The sequence below is a fragment of the Rhinopithecus roxellana genome, chromosome 1, assembly GCF_007565055.1.
Source record: "Rhinopithecus roxellana isolate Shanxi Qingling chromosome 1, ASM756505v1, whole genome shotgun sequence".
Taxonomy (NCBI): Eukaryota; Metazoa; Chordata; class Mammalia; order Primates; family Cercopithecidae; genus Rhinopithecus; species Rhinopithecus roxellana.
Window position 1 is genome coordinate 179147066 of NC_044549.1, and position 21185 is coordinate 179168250.

General features: G+C 40.3%; 3 protein-coding genes across 9 annotated transcripts in view; 2 read left to right on the forward strand and 1 right to left on the reverse strand.

Annotated features, from left to right (window-relative positions):
* ATP2C1 (ATPase secretory pathway Ca2+ transporting 1) overlaps nt 1–8541 on the forward strand; it is a 158541-nt gene extending 150000 nt beyond the window's left edge. For 6 of the 7 annotated variants that reach the window (XM_010380319.2, XM_010380337.2, XM_030933688.1 and 3 more), the window contains one exon: nt 7984–8541. In XM_010380319.2, the coding sequence (XP_010378621.1) occupies nt 7984–8079 (96 nt within the window). In that variant the 3' untranslated portion in view covers nt 8080–8541. The remainder of the gene's footprint in view (nt 1–7983) is intronic. The other variant, XM_010380329.2, reaches the window with a different exon arrangement.
* Nucleotides 8542–10335: 1794 nt separating this feature from the next.
* Nucleotides 10336–19228, reverse strand: ASTE1 (asteroid homolog 1). The gene is made up of 5 exons (XM_030933727.1): nt 18904–19228; nt 17571–17693; nt 16311–17427; nt 16160–16208; nt 10336–10397 (listed from the first exon to the last, which is right to left on the reverse strand). The coding sequence occupies exons 3-5, from the start codon at nt 17400–17402 to the stop codon at nt 10336–10338; spliced, it is 1203 nt and encodes a 400-aa protein (XP_030789587.1). The 5' UTR covers nt 17403–17427; nt 17571–17693; nt 18904–19228.
* The window catches only part of NEK11 (NIMA related kinase 11), a 321378-nt gene continuing 319293 nt past the window's right edge, over nt 19101–21185 (forward strand). Inside the window, exon 1 of the mRNA XM_030933708.1 lies at nt 19101–19407. The gene's annotated coding sequence lies outside the window, so the exon portion shown is untranslated. The remainder of the gene's footprint in view (nt 19408–21185) is intronic.

Genomic DNA, 21185 nt, shown 5'->3' on the forward strand with positions numbered 1-21185 from the left:
AAGACTCTGTCTCAAAAAAAGAAAAAGGAAAGAAAAGAAAGAAACTACGCCATGCAGGTCAGATTCTCCTGTTGCCTATTTTTGTAAATAAAGTTTTATTAGAACACAACTATGCACATTCATTTACAATATTTTTTATTGGCACTGTCATGCTATGGCAGCAAAGGTGAGCCGTTGCAAGAGACTATATGACCTGTAAAGCCTAAAATATTTACTATCTGGCCCTTTGTAGAAAGTTTGCCTCCTCATTTAGATATTCAAAAAGAGGAAAATAGGCCTGTACCTTGCATTCAGTGGATTAGAAAGGAAGTGGCACCAATTTTCTCTACCCTCCAATCTCCCAACAGTATATTCTCTCTTGCATGGATGCACTTGGTAGCAGATTTGATGTCAGTGACTACTCTGAGTCTCCGTCAAGGCCCCCATGTAGAGAAAGTCAGAGTGTCTCAGACTGTTGTTAAAACATCATCAACCAGGAGGACATGCCATCACATTATCAAGTCTTCTTGTTCTTACAGTAGGTGGAGTATTCTGATCTGCTGTCCCATCTGAATTGTGCTTCCTATCTCTCTCTCTCTCTGCTCACCCAATTTTTTATCCATCTGAAGCAGTCTTCTCCTGTGTGGTTGATGGGCTCACTTCTACCTCTTGGATGCAGAAGAGAAGTGGAGGTTTCCCTCCTATTGGTTGTACAAACCCAGAGAAACAAAACTTAATCTGAATAGGCTAAAGTATATTATCTTGCTTAGAGAAGACAACATTTAGTAATAGTAGAAACTAAACTATCCTAACAGCTCAGTCTTAGGGAAAAAAATATAGTCACTAACTCATTTTCTCAGAACAGAACATTCTAAACCAAAACATATCTGCATAGTTCCCACAGATACCAAAAGGTGACTATATATGTGCATATATACATAAATATAAAAATATATTTATATTTTGAGAGAAAGACTTAAGCTATTTTAACCAAATAGAATGTTTTCAAGAGTAGCAGGAATAGAAGAGATTGAATGTGCATTGTAACATGTTCCTTTTTCATTTGATTTCTCTCCCTAAAAACAGAATCCAGTGAAACTAGCTGGAAATTCTTCTTTCGTGTATTATCTCATTCACTTCTCCCATTTAACAGACCGTCGTGCAGTCATGCCTTTTAAATTTTAAAACTTCCTTCCTCAACATGAAGTTCTCATCTTAGAAATTTTACAGCTGGATGGACTTGAATTTAGTATTATTCATACCTCTGGAAAGAAATGCAAAAGCAGCTTATCCTGTATGGCTCAGAAAGCTGCTGCTGGAAGTGGGGTGGCATTTTTCCAAGAGTAGTATTTAATTTCAAATTGGTACAAGATGCAGAATCACTTTCAGCTGTGATGACTGAAGTGTGTCATTAAAAGACATGAGATAAACACCAAGTACCCCACATCTATCTTATTGAAAATACAGTGTCACATTTTGAGTCAGGCACCACTGAAAGTTTATCTTTTTGTGGAACCTTCTGGTCTTGGTAGTGATGGCTTTCCAGGTGCTGCTCAGGTTCATGGTACGCCAGCCAGCCAAACAGCATGTGGTAGAGAGCAGCACCCAGTGAAATCTGGCAACCTTGCTAAGGGTAAAACCGGGTTTGGCCTCCTTAGGATTATGGAGTAGGGCCAGGTTTATGACGCTAGTAGTTGCAGGAATAGGAAATTCCTAGGAAATGGTAATATCTGCTCTTCACCTTTTTCTCTTTTTTTTTTTTTGAGACGGAGTCTTGCTCTGTCGCCCAGGCTGAAGTGCAGTGGCATGATCTCGGCTCACTGCAAGCTCTGCCTCCTGGGTTCACGCCATTCTCCTGCCTCAGCCTCCCAAGTAGCTGGGACTACAGGCGTCTGCCACCACGCCGGCTAATTTTGTTTTTGTATTTTTAGTAGAGATGGGGTTTCACCGTGTTAGCCAGGATGGTCTTGATCTCCTGACCTCGTTACCCGCCCACCTCGGCCTCCCAAAGTGCTGGGATTACAGGTGTGAGCCACTGCACCTGGCCACCTTTTCCTATCTTTAAACATGTCAAGGGCTCTTTCAAATTGAGCTTTAAAAACACTACAGAAAACTCTGAAAACAGGAAAAAGGGCTAAAGGGGGACAGGTACTCACATGGGGATAAATCCTTCTAGTCTTTTTTCATTATTTTCTAAGTTTGAGCTTGGCTGCCCATTGAAATTCTCTTGGTAGTTTTCTACCCTTTCCAGTGCGGCTACTGCTGGAGTTGCTATAATAGTCTCACATTCCTGCCCGTCTCTCTTCTTCACCATAGTTGATAGTGTTGATCTCTTTTGCCTCTGCAAAATTCTGGTCTTAAACCTATGGCAATTCTGGTCTCAAACGTTGTCTTAATCTTTGTACTGCTTAACACTCACTCACTTCTTCCCACATTCCTTGCTTTGCCCTGGCTTTTCACTGGGGATATAACAATGGCCATCACTTAACACATTTTTAGTATCAGGCACTGTGTTAAGTAACTTAAAAATACATGTTATTTTATCTTTTACACAAGAATTTGGACTGTTAAAATCCTTTGCAGGTAGGGCAACTGAGGCATAGTCATTGATTTATTTCCTTTTGTGCACAAAGGAGAAAGAATTCTGAGGGCTTTTTAGCTATGGTCTTTATCTTCTGAAATTCAAATTCAGATGCTAAAAGGTTAATTTGAATTCTTTCCCCATGATCAAATAGCATGAAAGACCTGTGATTATATTTACAGGATGTATATTAAACTTTCAAGGTCCAGGTGTCTCAAAAAGTGCTTGTACAAAATAGACTTCACATATAATTTTATCACCACTAAATACAGAACATGATTAGGTTATAGTAAAAGTTTTCCTGTCTCTTCAGCTTTATCTCTAAAATTTATTCATCTTAGCTGCCCAGAGTTCCTTTTGTTACTTGAGCTGCTAACTGAAGACAATTTCCAAAGCCTAAGATGAGATTTCATTTGTTAGAACTGAATTAGAAAGAGCGGGACCTAATCACTTGATTGCAAACATAGGAAACTAGATTTTGGAAAGGGAATATGGGATGTATAACATTCTGCTTCTACACAGGTGTTCCTAATGTATATCTGATCTGAATTTTAAAATTCCTATTCTTTAAAGCCAGGTCAAAAGCCAGGCATGAGAATCTTCCTGTGATTTAACCTCTCATCCTGGTGACTGCTGTTTCCTTATTGTAGTATTCAGTCTGCACTTTGCCATTTTGCATCTGACAGACAATACTTTATATAATGGTAAAAACCACAGTTACTTTTGCACCAACCTAATAAAATAATCTTTTGTCATTTCATTGTATGTTGTCTCCCAAGCAGCTTAAACAAGAATGTCTTCTGCAGGGGGTTCAGGTGCTATGTCATCATTCTTCGGTGAACCACCTTACATACTCCTGTGAAGTGCCTGTGACCTCTCATCTAATATATGTAGGAGAAGGTATACACCAGGGTAGTATGCTTAAAGGGACATTATTAGACTTTCACTCCTTTACTGCAAGGCTGGATAATTTTCAGTGGAATGGTCCTGAGTGCCATGGTTAGAGAAAGGAACCTGACTTACTACTTCTGCTGGAGGAGGACACTTTTAATCAAAGAAAAACATGATAGGTAATTCAGTGGTTTTAAGAAGCAGTGTTGATGACAACCCAGGAAATGGGACAGTTATATTAATATAATCTCCAGATTAGCCTCAAACCTCCAGGAATCAAGGTAGGGAGGATTTGGTATAACAAAGGTCTAGTGTGTGTGTGTGTTTTTTTTGTTTTGTTTTTGTTTTTGTTTTGAGACACCTAGGCTAGAGTACAGTGGCGCTATCTCGGTTCACTGCAGCCTCTGTCTCCCAGGTTCAAGCAATTCTCCCACCTCAGCCTCCTGAGTAGCTGGGACTACAGGTGCCTGCCATGATGCTTGGCTAATTTTTGTATTTTTAGTAGAGATGGGGTTCACCATGTTGGCCAGGCTGGTCTTGAACTCCTGACCTCAAATAATCTGCCTGCCTTGGCCTTCCTAAGTGCTGGGATTACAGGCATGAGCCACACACCCAGCACGGGTCTGACATGTTTATAGTCCCCATTAGATACATTATTTTCCAGTAACATTTCTTTTCAAAAATAGATGTACTTGACTGCTCTTTTCTTGATTCTTCTGGGAATAACTATCTCTTTGGAGATGGTTGTTAGTAAGGTTATAAAAATAACCTTACTGAAGAACTCCCATGTAATCCTCTGAAAATAATAAAAATTTCCTTATTTCAAGAACTCTTATTTAACAAAGTAATTGTTAGGTTTGAATATTCTAGGAGCAAATGATGTATTGTGTCGTTTGTAAATGGAGAAACCCAGTCAACACTTGGCAGGTGTGTGTTTGACACTGGCTGATGCTGGGCTTATTCCTCTAAGAGTATGGTACTTCTAGGAAAGTAAAGAAAATTGTTTATCAGATATTAGGAACTGTACATAGGCCTGCTCAAAATGGCAGCTTTAAAGCTACCTTTAGGGCTATTCCTGATGGAATATACCAGTGAGAGAGTACAGAAGGAAGAACACAATTTGTATGAATACAAGTAAAATGAAGGTTGAATATATTTTCGGATCTTTCCCAATGCATTTATTCTACTTGGTTCTCTTTATTTTCAAGTTCTTATTTGGAACTGGCTTGCACCTTCACAACTCTTCAGGTATTTCTAATTTTAGTAGCCTCTATTTGGCAGTATTTTCCAGAGCAGTACCTTTTAAACTTTTTCACTACAGTCCACAGTAAGGAATACATTTTACACAATGACCTAATACATGATATGTATATCTGATATTTTCCATTCTAATTTTTTCATTAAAAAATAATGGCCGTGACTCATTACTTTCACATCTCATTAATGGGTCAAAATCTATAGTATAAAGAGGGCATAGAGTCTGGTATTGCTGCATATATCTCTGATATTTTCACTTCTCACTGTTTCCTCCTCCTCTAGGTCTAACAGCTCAGGATGCTGTTTCTTATTTGGCTGGGGCCATTAGTTTCAACTTCTGCTTTAAAACCTGGAGTGTACCTAAAGTGCTCTTCAATCCTGTCATGGTCTCATTGACTTAAGTACTTACTTTTAGTAGAGACATTTTCTGTCTGGCATCCTCACTTCTCTACCTTTCATTGCCCAGACTTCATACGAAAGTACAAAGAGAAAACTGTTCTTAAAAATTTTTGAAATGATAACCAGCTGCTACTTAAAGGCAATAATTGAGTGAGACTTCTACTCTTTCTGAGAATGTAGCTGGCTAAACTGCAGCAATTTAAAGCATATAGCATATATTACCGTTAACTTGCTGAAGTGGAACGTGAGAAGTATAAACATGGTTTCAAACATATTTAGAAATACAAAAGTTTCTTAAATCAGGTTGTATTTATTAAAAGCAAAATACAAAATAACTTGGAATTCAGATTGTTGTGATGTTTATCCCCTAACAGGTTAGTCCTAAAGAAAAAGTTAATTGTTTCAAGGGAGGTAACAGAATAATTTTAAGTAAGGATTATATTAAATACATCTAGTTTGATGCAAACTGAATTTTATTCAAGGTTGGAGGCCTCACTGTGTTCCTCTAAGTTTTCAACCATTAACAACCCAAACCGGTTGTTTCCCTTGTACCAACACTTGGTGTGTGCAGTGGTTCTCCCTCTGTTCTTAGAACAGCTGGTATTCTGTTTCTTCTGCCTTTTTTTTTTTGAATTTGATTTACCTTTTGGTAGGAATATTTCAGTGGGGGCATATGACCTTGTGGCATTGAATAGATGTTCATAAAGTTGCTTAGCCTCAGGACACATACTCAGGAGACTTTCTACAGAGGTCGATGCTAGCAGTTGTTGGCATAGCCCGTGCACCAGGCTTCCACTGTACAGTCTGTTCAAAGGGAGAAAACAGTATGTTGTTAAAGAACTAATTCAGTGCAACAGGATAACCGCCATTGACATAGCTTCAACAAATGCATCTAAACAATGAGAGCTCTTATTGCTCTATAATATTATTGAAATTACTTAAGAATAATCAGTTCTTTGAAGGAAGGAACTGAGCTGGTATGACAAAGATTCTTTGCTGGTGATACTTAAAAACTTTTCATCAACAAATTACATGATGCATGCTTAGCTGGTTCTGCAGTTAGTCCCAGGCTGAGCAGGTGTCTTTAACACTTTAATTTTAAAGAAAAGGAATTTAAAATGACCCTGATAAACCAAACAGGTGGTTTGTTAGAATATGAGAAAATTGGCCGGGCGCGGTGGCTCAAGCCTGTAATCCCAGCACTTTGGGAGGCCGAGACGGGCGGATCACGAGGTCAGGAGATCGAGACCATCCTGGCTAACACGGTGAAACCCCGTCTCTACTAAAAAAAATACAAAAAACTAGCCGGGCGAGGTGGCGGGCGCCTGTAGTCCCAGCTATTCAGGAGGCTGAGGCAGGAGAATGGCGTAAACCCGGGAGGCAGAGCTTGCAGTGAGCTGAGATTCGGCCACTGCACTCCAGCCTGGGCGACAGAGCGAGACTCCGTCTCAAAAAAAAAAAAAAAAAAAAAAAAAAAAAAAAGAATATGAGAAAATTTATTGGCATCATTTGCAAGGTCATTCATTGGGACTAAAAACCTTCACAAATAGAAGATGAGATTAATTGGAATCCACAAGTTTATTAGTTATGGACAAAGCTGATGAACTGGTACCTCAGCAATCCATGTAGAACCATCATTTAATCAGTGTAAAATCTCTGTAAAAAGCCTTGGTTATGCTGAGATTAAAGAACAGTCCTGCTCTTTAAATCATAATTAAGAGAACTGTTTGGTTTTGTGTTTCCTGTTTTGTTTTAAAAGGATTTGTGGTAACTAAAGAGGATCCAGTCAAGAATGACCTTAAATTATTAAATAAAAGAAATAAAGAATCCATGGGTCAAAGACCAATTAGTCTTATTTGTGTTAGCTCAGATATAAGGCCTAGAGATACATTAACAACACTGTTTACTGCCAGGAGGCTTTTTACCTTGAAATACATAAAGTCCCACCATATTTTGTATGCCTCCATATATCCTCATTCAAAGTATTGAAGGCACTGGGGCTGCAACAGCAAATTAAATAGACAAGCCCCTCCACCCATAGAGTTTACATCTGAGTGGAGAGACAAACAAAACATAATCTATCTCCTTTTTATCTTCATCTCTCCCTCAAGTACCTCCTGGATGGTCAGTTAGCAAGATGTCCAATCCATTGATCCTATCACTTTTTTCACTGCTCCACACCCTACTGCTGCTGTCATTTCTTTTTATGATACCCAGCTTAAACTCCACAGACAAACATTATAATTACTCTGTGGCACATAGGCTCAACTCCCTTATTGTCTTTCTTGCCTGGTAAAGCAAACATCCTATGTTAAGTTCACTTGGGCATCTACTCATCATCTCACTTAGAATGAAAGCTCCATTAGAGCAGAGATTCTGTTTTTGTCCCTACACCCTAGCACAGGGTAGGCATTTAATATTTGAATGAATGAGTAAGCCATATGCCAGGTGGTAAGGAATGCAGTTAAAAAAATACAGAGTAACAGGACTAGAGTGAATGAGGGTAGACAGTATGTCTCACTAGGGTGGGTTATCAGAAAAAGGCTCTACAAAGTGACATTTAAAGAAGAGGAAAGGAGAGAGTTATATCCTACCAACAATTACCTCCCCTCTCCCACATATTAATGTTTTACTTAAAGGAACTGATGTTTTAAAATTGGATTGAATCATGGAAACATTCTTCAAGAATATGGAAATTTAATATTTTTCCTGTTTCTAGCTCTTCAGCTGTAACACTGACTCAAAATCAATTACACTAAGATTAGGTTTTTTTTTTTTTAAGTAACTTTGTTGCTTTAAATATAAGTGAAAGTACTGTATTTACTTTTGTGTGCTTCCATCTGAACTAAAGTTTCCCATGGTGCTTACCGAGTTAGGTCTGGCTCTGGGAGAGGAGTGGACAGCAGCTGGTTGAGATACATCCCCATCTGGAGACAGGACTGCCACTGACAGAAGATGTGAGCTGTGTCTAAGTCCAGTCTTGTGCCCAGCCGTGTCTGCACCTTCACTCTTTGGAACTCTGCATACAACATCTTAGCACCATCTTCCTGCAGCTCTTCCTTACCTAAATAAAGAAACAACCCAAGGGCAGTATTTCAAAAGCTCTGTCACAGCTTTTCATTCCCCACACAGACTGCAAATTCCATACAGAAAACAATGCACTGAAAAAAACTAAGATGTTTTCCTCTTCTGGCTTCATAAATGCCTTGCTGTATAAATGGAAATACTGATACTGAACTGTTTTTTTAATGATGACCTAACTTGATTCAACCCATCAGAATTTACTTTTTCCCTGAAATAAGATTTCTTCCACTGGTCTAGTACCTGACTATAAACATGTCTGCATTTGAATTCTCTAAACCCTAAATATGTGTCTATGAAAAATACAAATGACTATTAAATATTATTCTCTTTACTGTTCTCTTTCACCGAAACTCCCATGCTGTGGTACGTTTGTGTTAAAGAAACAACCTGTGTGTTCAAAACACATTTTGACCTCTGTGTTTTATGGGAGGAAGCTAAAGTATGACTTGGAGAATTTGGCAAATAATCAGCTTCTTTTCATAGTAGAGGATAAGGGGCAAGAAGCAGCAATCCTAGGAAATAAGGAATGTTGCGTGTGTTTAGCTCTACGTTTCTACAGATTTGTTTGGGCAGGGGTACACAAAATGAACATCTGGACCAATTTGAAAATAATCAAAAGGAGGCCCACCTTTTAACAACTAGCGAGCAGCAAGGCACTGAGCCTGCCTGGGGACAGGGTCCACGTTTCCTAAAAGAAAAGAAACAGACCCTTGACATGCCCCTTCTGTTGGACTCAGGTAAAAATTTAATAGGCTTGTGCTCTGAGAGCTTTCTTACAGTGTATTTATTATTCAATCAGAGGAAATATCCTAAATCTGTGTTCATAAAGCAGCAGTGGGCCTTCAGTCATTTAAGTTGGCTGTCATATAACAATAGTCCCTCTGACAGCTGTCAAGCTTGAGCCTTAATACTTGGGAAACAGGAGTCCATGCTGTTCCATTCTTTTATCTAACTTATTCTTATAAAACAGTAAACTAGAGTAGAGTAGCACTATCTAATAGAACTTTCTGCAGTGCTGTCCAATACAGTAAGCTAGTCTATGGCCATATGTGACTACCTGACACTTGAAGTGTGGCTAGTGTAACTGAAAACCTCAATTTTTAATTTAAATGGAATTTAACTTTGGCCACGTCTGGCTAGTAGCCACCATATTAGATAGTACTATTCTAGAGTATAATTATTATACATATTTATACAGTGGTAGAGCATTCATAATCTTTAAAGAGGATATTCCACTAGAGTATTAAAGTGTCCCAATGTTTCAGCATTTACTTCACCTTGTATTATATGCAGATAAACTTGCTTCGGTGTATTTAAGAGAGACTACTGGCTGGGCGTGGTGGCTCATGCCTGTAATCCCAGCACTTTGGGAGGCTCAGGCAGGTGTATCACAAGATCAGGAGTTCAAGACCAGCCTGACCAAGATGGTGAAACCCCCGTCACTACTAAAAATACAAAAATTAGCTGGGTGTAGTGGCAGGCTCCTGTAATCCCAGCTACTCGGGAGGCTGAGGCAGGAGAATCGCTTGAACCCAGGCGGCAGAGGTTGCAGTGAGCCAGGATTGTGCCACTGCACTCCAGCCTAGGCAACAGAGTGAGACTCCATCTCAAAAAAAAAAAAAAAAAAAAAAAAAAAAAAAAAAAAAAAAAAAGACAAATTACTATGTCATCACTACTTACATACTAATTGAAACTTACAGCAGAGAAAAAGGAATAAAAAGATGTATAAGCAAGAATGCAGTGGCTGTAGGTATTTAGAAGTTTCTCTTCTGGGCAAGTTTCTTGTGATGACGCTGCTGTGCAAATAATTGGACAGGGAACATGGAATACAAATGCAGCTGGCAAAATACACTGTCATACTTCACAAGTTAAAGCAGCAGGTGCCACCAAAGAGATGGGAGTTGGCAGTATCCCAACACATCTCACTGCTGTATACTTAAGATTTAAGCCCTCCAGCACTGAGTCTGGCACATGAAGTGTTAAAAAATATTTACCAATGAATGATATTTTGATGATTCCACATCTAAGTTCTGATATAATTAATGGGAGTAAATAATCCAAGAATACTTTCTTGTTTGTGTAAACTCTTGAGCAAACAGTTTGCAAGCAACATGCAACAATATACTCCTGTAATTTCCAGTTACCTACCAGGGCTGTTGATTATGGCAGTCAAGGGTCCCACTAGCATTGCGAGCAGTAAGGATTGTAGATGATGTAGCTTTGTTTTGGTCTCAGTGTGCTGCAACCAGTAGCAACTGACAGCAACGGGCAACTTCAGTGAAGCAGGGATTGGCTCCAGGATGGTCTGTTTCACCTTCAGGGTTTCTAACAGAAGCATCTGCCGCCGCCTCAAGGAGAGCTGAAAATACACACCAAGCATCCTGCAAGTTACTTTGGGAAATGTCTGTTATTTTTTTTTTCCATCATAGCATGAAGAGATTTAATGCTAATGAAACTTCTGTCAGCTGTTAAAACTTCTTGTGGGGAAAAAAAAATCAGCCACACTCACAGCATTTAGAACATGAATAAGATGCTTTATAAATACGGTTGGTTGAATGGGTGTACTGCATACTCCTACACAACCTTTACTTATGTCTTTCCATCCTCTTTGTATACGCTGGTGAGCATCTTCAGTGCACATGTCACATGGGAAGCTTGTTAACAATTCAATCCTGAGGCCCTACTCCATAAATTTTGATTGACTAACCTGAGAGAGCGCCCAGGAATATACATTTTAACTAGCAGCCCAAGTATTGTACTTTGAGAAACAAAGCTCTATACTCAACCCCACCTGTTGCCTGTGTAACAGGCATTTGCCTTCAACATGATGCCATTACTAATTGCCTCCAGAAGACAAACGTTGCTTATAGGAACCCTTTGTGGCATATACTCTTTCTATTTGTTTGGGTCCTGTCTCATGTCCCTTCCCTGTTGAATGCTTTATTGTCTTTGCATAAAAGACACACAGGGATTGTCCCAGGGGGCTGCTTGTAGATTAGAGGTATATTCAAGGGAGATAGGAATATTTTAAGGACTACTTGCATTGTGCTTGCAGTAACACACCACACTCACTTTTACTTCATGGTTTAAAGTGTACTTCAAGTAAAAGCTCAGAAGTAAACAGCTATAAGAGCACTGAGGTTCTTGTTGAAATAATTTTACCTCAATGAATTACCAAGACTTGTAAGAACCAGAAGGGACCTTACAGGTCATGCACTCATAGGAACATTAAAAGGGCATCTTCTGGGGGACTTTAAAATCAAACTTTATGGAAAAAAAAGTTGTATCCCTAGTGTCTGCACATAGCCAGAAAAAGATTTTCTGCTTTCTGGAAAGTTGAGATGGTGATAGATTTCTCAGCACGTAACATCTAGTTAGTAGAAAGAGTGGTTGACAGCTGAGACTAGAGATGTTCACCTGAAACAAAACACATCATAAATGACAAAATAGTTTTGTCATTAATGCATGAAAACTTTAGTACGATATTTCTAAATACTGCTTTTAATAATATTGTGATAAAAATTTTAAAATTAGAAATATGCAAAGAGCTTTATAGTATAACCAATCACCTCTACTGGAAGTAGTTTTAACTACTTAAAGTGTAAACTAAACTCTTAAACTGGTTTTTAAAATGCACTAAGTAGAGCTAAGAAAATACACCAATTCTTTTCTGATATATAGTATTTAAACTACTGAATTATAGAGCCAAGTTACAACTTTTCATAAACAAAGCAGTCTGGCTGTGACTTCAGAGATGTTCTGCCCTGCACTAACCCTATGGCCTTGTTCGAAAGGTTTCAGACCTTTTCTACAGTCTGTCTGACTTATCTGTAAAATGGTCATTATAATGACTTGTGTAAGATGTTTCATCAAACTCACCAGTCCTCAGTTTCTTCCAAAAGGGGAAGTACTCAATTCACAGCCCTTAAAGTTAGGTTCTATCCCATGTGACCACTACTTTCCCTCTTCCCCAGGGGGAGCGAAAGTACAAGCCTGCAGAAGCAGCTGCCCCGAGAGGCAGAGATGCCCGGAGAGAGACTGGTCTACTGGTCTTGGCTGCCTTACTCCTTAAGAATGATCCACTTCTGTGTCTCCTTATGATTAACCTTCCATTGGTTAACTTGAATGGTGCTCTGTCCATTGCAACTAACATAACCAAAATGAAAACCTATCCCATGTGGTTATTGTGGGAATTAAATGAGAGACTATACAGTTTCTATTAACAACAGCTGGTCAAAGCAGATAATGTATTACAACAAGATGTAAAAAACAAAATGAATAGGTACTATCACAAGGTTTCTATACTTGTTCCTGCATTTGTGTTTGGAATCACGTTAGCACCTGGTACATTTATAATTTTCATGGGCTAATTAGAACAATTAAGCATTGAGCTAAATTCAGAATTGATTAATTTATGCCAAGAGAAAGCTGGGTGATGGCACAGCACAGAGAGTGAACTGAAATTTCACTCTATTTTGAATCCAGGTAAATGAAGAGAACACTAAGTCATCTCTACTTAACAAGGAATATAAGCAGCCTGCTATACTCATGGATTCAGTTGGATTTCCATGTGGGGAAAAAAGGTGTCCTGATCCCTATTTCACACCATACGCACCCCCCAAAAACCAATTCTAGCTAAGTTATAGATCTAAATGCTAAACGTGAACAGCAAAAAATTTTCATGACCCTGGAGTAGGCAATTTCTTAAGCAGTTCATAAAAGTGGTAACCACAAATAATAAAAATGTAAATTAGAGTATAGTAAGAACTTCTGTTCACAAAACATACTAGAGTGAATAAACAATGGGAGAGACTATTCACAATATGTTATTTGACAAAGGTACCGTATATGGTAATAAAAATGAACAAAAAACTGTACAGAAACTTCATGTAACAGAATATCAAATGGCTAATGAACACATGGAAATGGAAAATTGGAAAGAACCCGAATGCTCATAAGCTGTATAATGAAAAAAAAATGCTCATAAGTGTATAATGGTAATATACCAAAATAGAATAATGTTACAGCAACGAGAAATCGGCTACTCACAGCAATGCAAATGAATCTCATGTGGAATAAAAGCCAGATGAAACAGTTCATTTCTAAAGTAAAAATTCAGTTAAAACTATTCTGTGTTGTTAAACAGTCAAGAGAGTGATTATAGGGAGCTGCAGAGCGAGTGACTGGAACCAGACACTAGGAGAAGCTTCTGGGGTGGCGATAATGATTCTTTGCATGGATGTATAGACCTTGCAAAAATTTATCATGCTGTACAAATTATTTGTGCACTTTACTTTGTTTATACTCAAGGAAGCATGAATTGCAAAGGAACAAGATGAAACGTTAGGGGTTATGGATACATTCATTATTTTAATTGTAGGATGACTTCACAGATGTAGACATGTCAAAACTCATTAAAGTACACACTTTAAATATGTGCACTTCACTGTACATTACTTCTCAGTAAAGCCATTAAATTTTTTTTTAAAAAACTCTCCTTCAACAGCACCATTTATGTTTCAGCAGAAATGTAATTTCAGCAAAACATTAAGAATGTAGCTATAGTTTGAATTTTATTGGTGTGGGTAAAGTGTTAATAAATCCCTTGGAGAATTTGACTTATGCTCCACTTTCTAGTTTTGTACCCCTGGAAATGTGCTAAAGGTAGGTTGTCAGTTGTGTTACCAAGCATTATAAAGATGACTTATAAAATTGCATCTAAGCTTAAACTATATATAAATGTACTATAAATACCTGGTGGGGACACCATATCTTGGGGTTCCCTGAGTGCAGTGTCTTAAGTAGGCTATCCCTCTCAGGGACCTAGCTAGCTATGTTTATGGCATGAATTATAAGAAAGACTGGATCCTATAGGGAACAGGGCTTTTAAGCCAGTGAAACCTTTTTTTCTCCTTTATTTAACGGAGATATAATTCATATGTAATAAAAATCATCCTTTTAAAGTATACAATTCAGTGGGTTTAGTGTATATATATTTTTAGAGACAGGGTTTTGCTCAACAGGGAGCACAATCACAGCTCACTGCAGGCTTGACCTCCTGGGCTCAACAATCCTCCAACCTCAGCTTCTTGAGTAGCTCTACCACCATGCCTGGCTAATTTTTAGTTTTTTTTTTTTTTTTTTTTTTTTGTAGAGACAGCGTCTTCTTGTGTTGCCCAGGCGCTGGTCTTGAACTACTGGCCTCAAGTGATCCTCCCACTTTGGCCTCCCAAAGTGCTGGGCTTACAGATACGAGCCACCTTGCCTTGGTTTAGTATATTTATAAACTTGTACAGCCATCACTAATTCCAAAACATTTTCTTCACCCCGCCACCAAAGAAACCCTGGGGGTTTAACAGTCACTCGCCAATGCCAAGAAGGCTCTTGCACTCATACACTATGACATTCATCTCCTGTCTGAGATGTGACTGATGAGGAGGCTACGAGGCTAGTTCCTGGTCAGCTGTATAGCCCAGGGAATGGCACTACTGGTGTTTTGAGCTAGAGATTCTTTGTTACGGGGCACTTTCCTGTGCACTGTAAGTACAGATTATATAATTTAGCAGCATCTTTGGCCTCTCCCCACTAGATACCAGTAGCAACCACTACCCCTTCTACTCCCTAGGTAGGGACAACAAAAATGTCTCCAGGCATTGCCAAATGTCCTCTGGGGGACAAAATCACCAATGTTGGTAAACTGATGTAGACTGATAACAGTGCTGGGAGAACTCTGACAGAAAAGGAAAACCTGACTCAAACCCACTGGGAAGCTGTGGTTGCTGTCCTACATCCTTGAGTAGACTGGTGCCACGTGTGGTCTATGAGTCTTATGAGACTGAATATTTCATTGGATCTAAGAAAATCCCCTAATGGGCATTGCAATTGTTTTTTTGTTTTAAGTTATCTGTATTTAATTTCTGAATCTAGTTTGCTTATGAGCATCGTTTCATATCTATTTGTAATTTTAAATATGTAATATAAAAAGACAACACTGGGATCCATGAGAATTTTTTTCTCCTTGAAAAGGTGGTCTGTTACTCAGGTTTAAGCAACACTGAGTTAGGCTAAGAGTCATGTTTTCTGTATCAAACTAGGCAAATAACCATAATGACACAAAAACCTATTTCTTTTTTTGTTTCAAGACGGAGTCTTGCTCTGTCGCCCAGGCTGGAGTGCAGTGGCGCAATCTCTGGTCACTGCAAGCTCTGCCTCCCAGGTTCATGCCACTTTCCTGCCTCAGCCTCCCGAGCAGCTGGAACTACAGGTGCCCGCCACCATGCCTGGCTAATTTTTGTATTTTTAGTAGAGACGGGGTTTCACCTTGTTAGCCAGGATGGTCTCGATCTCCTGACCTCATGATCCGTCCGCCTCGGCCTCCCAAAGTACTGGGATTACAGGCGTGAGCCATCACGCCCGGCCACAAAAACCTATTTTAAAAAAGGTCTTCATTAATAAAAGTTAAAAAATTAGACTTTAGTATCAGCACTAACCTTATTTGAAATCTGATGTAGTCTGAGATATTATGCCTATCATTAGTGTCTATACTTTTTTTTTCAGTTGTGAATTTTTTTCCTTTTAGCCACATAACCCCATTCTATTGATAGCTAGTATTAACCTAGTAGTAATAACAATATAGTAGTAATAACTGTGAAGATAACACAGACTACTGAAGTACAGTGGAAATGGTAGATTTAGAGCTAAAGGAGCTGGGTTTGAGTCCTAGCACTGTCACTCTCTGGCTAAGACATTACCTAGTTCACTCAATTTCTAGATTTCTTAGCTATGAAATGAGGGCAAGATAGCACTCAACCTCATCAGTTTGTTATAGTAAGCGAGCTAATATACAAGACAGCACTTTGTAACCTGTAAAGTACTTTACAAAAATTTCATTAGTATTATAAATACTTACCTCAGTCAATTTGCTTAAGTCAGAATGATCCTTGGCCAGTTCTACTGCATCAATGATTGAGGTTTTGATATTCTTATTAATCCTTTCTACTTCACTGAAAGCTAGAGGCTGAGGAGGCAACGCATTCCTGGATGTCTTGTCCAGATGTGGTGAGGCATTTAAAAGAAGCCCATAGATGATTTGCCTGATGGGCTGAGATATTCTGTGGGCGTTTGGTTGCTGCATGTTTTCCACCTGTGTGTGAAGAATGGTCCGTCTTAGGACCAAAGCATCACTGATGAAAGGTGATAGCTGGCCTTTAGCTAAAGCCACTAATACCCATTCTGGTAAACCAAGATTCAAGGCATCTGGACAGACATAAGTACCACACTGGAAGAAGTCCTGCAGCTTCACCTGGGACTGTTGGTATTCTTCCATGGAACAGCAGAGAAGTTCCTTAACATTTTCTCGATCCTTTTTTGGGAGGTATTTCAGAACATTATCTAGTGCTTCAGTAGGGTTGGCAAAATGAGACAACCAATTCAGAAGTCCCAGGATTCGGTGGTGTCTCCTCCCTTTAGAACTGGTAGCTCCAAGAGGAAGACATGCTTTACTTAAGAATGTCTCTATGATAGGTAGATTAATATGGTCATTTCCACATAGCACCGCAAAGAGAGGCAGTAGAGCTTTATTCATATTGCTAAAGTGATGGCAGAATGCATCAAGGGAAAAGCATTTGGCAGGGATATAGTTTTGTGTGCCCTTAATAGTGTTAATATTTCTCCACTGAAAGCTATTCAATGGGCAAAACCCAGTTTTCAGGTCAAAAATGCAAAAGTCACTATCTGACGATAACACAGGGCAATTCCAATGATTAGCAAGTGTCATAATGTCCCGATCTGCTTCTGAAAAGCACTGGACAAAACATACCTGCAGCTTGATCAAAACCTGTATGAATACTTCCCGGATGAGTAAGGGACATACATACCCACTCCCACCAACAGAAAGGGAATGGGCCATCTGGATCTTCTCTCTAGCTCTATCCTTTAAAGTTGTAAGCTTTTTATCCGAAATGTCACATCCTCCATCTAATACAACATATGGGCATATATTACAAGCAAACAGTGATTCAAAGAATTTTTGTACAATATCTGCAAAAGAATCATAGTCCCCACCATACCGGAGCTCCAAGTTTGAATTGAAGGAAAGACGGTGGAAAAGAGCATAGCCATCAATGACAATTTTTGTGTCCTGCAACTTCAAATCAGTGAAGAACTCATTACTGTGATCTTCCACAAAACTCATTAGTCCTCGGATACCCATGACAACAGTCTAAAGAATTAATCACCTGTTTAAAACAACAGAAAGCATTTTCAATTGATGCTGGCTATGGGGCACCAAGTCATTGCTTCCAGCACCACTAAATCAACAGCAAATGTTATGAAGTGCTCTTTAGATAGAACATAGATATCAACATCCATAAATTCTTACCTAGATCCTCAAGCAATGTTAGCGGTTTGCTTTTTCATTCTCCTCTGCTTTCTGATAGAAAGCACAAACTCAATGATTTCATGGGTTGTGATCTTTGGATGGTGACAGAGGCTGCTGCTAATTCTAAAGAAAAATCATTAAAGTCCATTACTGACACAGAAGTATAGAAATTCTGTGAACTTTGATTCTGAAGTGGTAATAGTCAACATCTTACAGCACACAGTATTTGTTTTGTGGGGTCAAAGTAAAAAGTCCTAAGCTTAAAAAATGATATCATTATTCATCTCATAATCACAAAGCATTTGGGCTTCAGTACAGTGAGCTGTGTAGGACCTATGATAGCGATCAAGTTTTTCTTTTGTATTGACAGTCACGGAACTTCTTTCAGACTTTAGGCTTGTGGGCCCTTCTTAATTGGCATAGTTTTTGGTATACGGAAAACTGCTTCATGCCTCTAGGAACCCCTCTATCCAGTTACACCCCTAATCACGAGCTCTTTTCATCTTTTTTGTTTTGTTTTTGAGACGGAGTCTCGCTCTGTCGCCCAGGCTGGAGTGCAGTGGCGCGATCTCGGCTCACTGCAAGCTCTGCCTCCCGGGTTCACGCCATTCTCCTGCCTCAGCCTCCCAAGTAGCTGGGACTACAGGCGCCCGCCACCTCTCCCAGCTAATTTTTGTGTGTGTGTTTTTAGTAGAGACGGGGTTTCACCGTGTTAGCCAGGATGGTCTCGATCTCCTGACGTTGTGATCCACCTGCCTCGGCCTCCCAAAGTGCTGGGATTACAGGCGTGAGCCACCGCGCCAGGCCTTCATCATCTTATTTTGCATATCTGGCCCAGTTACTCTTCCTCGTCTGGCTAACTTAACTCGCAGGATCAGAATTGATGGTTTTTCTTTTGGCGCCTCAGGCTTCAATATGGCGCAGCACGGTATTGTTACATTAAAATCGTGACATTTTGTCACTCACAGATTTTTTTTTGCAATAATTTCGAGTTTTAGAGATACTGCATTAAAACTTATCTTGATTACTGAATTTTATTGCAATCCATTTACATTTTACACTTACCTCACGCTAGTCCCAGCCCTGTCAGTATCTCAGAACCCTATCCTGTATAGTACTTATTTATTTGCAAGACAGTCTTGTAAAGCGTCGACAAGCAGAGACCCTGTCAACTCGTCCTATGCAAATTACAGGGCCTTGCATCGACAGTTGCATACAGCTGCACAGGGGAAAGGCGGGCAAAGGTTTGACCTAAGTCTTCAGACACAGGCCTTCACACACCGTGCCACCTCGGCCCTCACAACGCGCCGCCCGGACCTGCAGCAGAGCCCACCTGCTCTTTCCTCCCAGAGAAGTAGCTCCTCCATCAGAAGCCCGCTAGAGCCCAGCGAGGACTGGCTCCTGCACGTGAGAGTCCAACCCCAAGAGCGGGAACCGGAAGTATGCCGTGTGACGTCTCTGGGAAGTACAGTTCCGGGATGCCGGTGGCGCCAGACTGCGCCAAGGAGCAGGTGCTCCCGGGCCCGGAGGCGCTAAGTAGCTAAAGAGGGCTGGGACGTACGTTCCGAAGTGGCTACTGTCAGGCTAGGAAAGCTTGACCCGCCGATCCTCCTCTCCTTTCTCCGCCTACTTGGGTCGGCGAACACTTCCGCCTTGCTGCAGCCGGATCCCGACTTCCCAGTATGCCCCGCGCCGTCTCCCTGGCGACGATTCCAAACAGCCGTGGCCCGCGGTGTCTGGCGGTCGGTAGGTGCGGTTGCCCCTAGTTTGAGGCCTGCTCGATTACTGGCAAGACTTGGGCAAGCCCCGGGGGTCGCTCCGACCACAACAGGGAAAGGTAAAGCGCACTGTGCTCCTCGGGGCTCGCCAGGCTGCCCTGCGAGGGGGAAGGTAATGGTTTCAAGCTGTTCGGGCTGGGTTCCGAATCTCTAGGACTCCATGGCTGCGATCTCCTCGCTTTCCTGGACGTCTTATCTCCGCATCTACTCCAATCTCAGTGCCCCTCAATAAACGTTAACCTGCTTTGCCAAAATGTAAATGTTTAAAAAAGTGAAGAAGCACGGAATTGTTCGTTTTACCTTAAGGTTAAGGTTTACTTTAAAGGTAGATTTCTATTATAGCAGAACCTGGTGACAAATTGGCTTCCTCTTATTACCTGGGAAGGTAACTACTGATTTTCAACTTGTGGTAAATACTCCTCCTTCCGTTGTGTTTTGCCCCCAGCCAGATCTGTTTCACCGAGAAGCGGTAGTTTGCACAAGTGGTAACTTTCTCCAAGTTCCCATCTAGCTTTCTCAACCAACTTTTTTTCCCTCCTTTGGGCGGGAGTTGATCTCCTGGACACTTATTTGCCCTAACAAGATTTATTAAACACCTAGTGTATGCCAGGGGTTATGCCAGGGATTGGGGATGCAAAAATAACGAAGATGTGTTCTCAGTGCCCAAGTTCACTCACAAACCTCGAGGGGGAGGGTGTTGTCAAGTGAACAGATAGTTCTAGAATCTAGACAATGCGAAACATTCTTGGGTAGGTTTATGGTTGCACAGAGGAGACTGATGGAATGGATGACCTAAAAGTGGACTGGAATGGGGGTGGCAGGGCTGAGTCTGTGAGGTTGGGCGGGAGGGAACCTAGTCCCAGAGTCTTCTGCAGCCCGGACCAGACTGCTTAAGCACTGCTGGGTTTAGACTGTCCTTTACAAATAGGAGCCGCTAGAAGTGAACTTTTCATAACTATTCTGTCCGTCCGTAATTCTGTCCTTCCCTAAAGGGAACCTTAATCTCATCTTTAAGGAGAATTACTGGGTGACCTGAAGGACCCTTTTCGGTTGGAAAGGCTGTAAGTCCATATATTTATTTGAACAGCTTAGTATGGCCAGACGGCATCACTTTTATGACAGTGAAGGGGAAGTAAAAACAAAGGTACATTTAGAGGCCTGCTCTCTAGTTGTTTTTTCAGCAGATTTTACTAACATGTCTTTGGAAGGGGAAAAAAAAGCTGGCAACTAATCTCATTGGTATCAGGTACAACTTAACTGATTAATACATTTTAAGAAGGAAAATGTTGTAAATGGGCATTTACTTATGTTCTGTTTTGAGATTTTTGTGGTTACTTGCCCTAGTAGTTTTTGTGGTTGACGGACACCATCACGTAAGGCCCATTGACCATCCTTAAAAACTACGTTTTTGTCTCATAGCTTTGGAATTGTTGAATATGAAAACCTAGCTTCAAGGTATAAGCAGTTTTCAATTAAAAGTTTATTTCTATATAAATTTAAAACAAAAGCACACTTTTCTTGATAACTAACAAAACATTTAACATTCTGATGGAATAAAAATGATTTTACTTTGTACCTACTCATATGAAACAGTCCTGCCTTTCTTTTTTTTCTTTTTTTTGTTGAGATGGAATCTCGCTCTGTCGCCCAGGCTGGAGTGCAGTGGCGAGATCTGGGCTCACTGCAAGCTCTGCCTCCTGGGTTTATGCCATTCTCATGCCTCAGCTTCCCGAGTAGCTGGGTCTACAGACCCGCCACCACGCCCGGCTAATTTTTTTGTAGTTTTAGTAGAGATGGCTTTCACTGTGTTAGCCAGGATGGTCTCGATCTCCTGACC

Bases quoted from the DNA above. Each gene is read 5' to 3' on its own strand.
- ASTE1 (XM_030933727.1), bottom strand. From the start codon at position 17,402: ATGGGTATCCGAGGACTAATGAGTTTTGTGGAAGATCACAGTAATGAG. The intron at 16,209-16,310 runs GCCCACAGAATA...TTGCCTCCTCAG, and splicing joins AAAACATGCAGCAACCAAAC to CCTCTAGCTTTCAGTGAAGT. The intron at 10,398-16,159 runs CAATCATTGATG...CTACATCATCTA, and splicing joins TAATAAGAATATCAAAACCT to CAATCCTTACTGCTCGCAAT.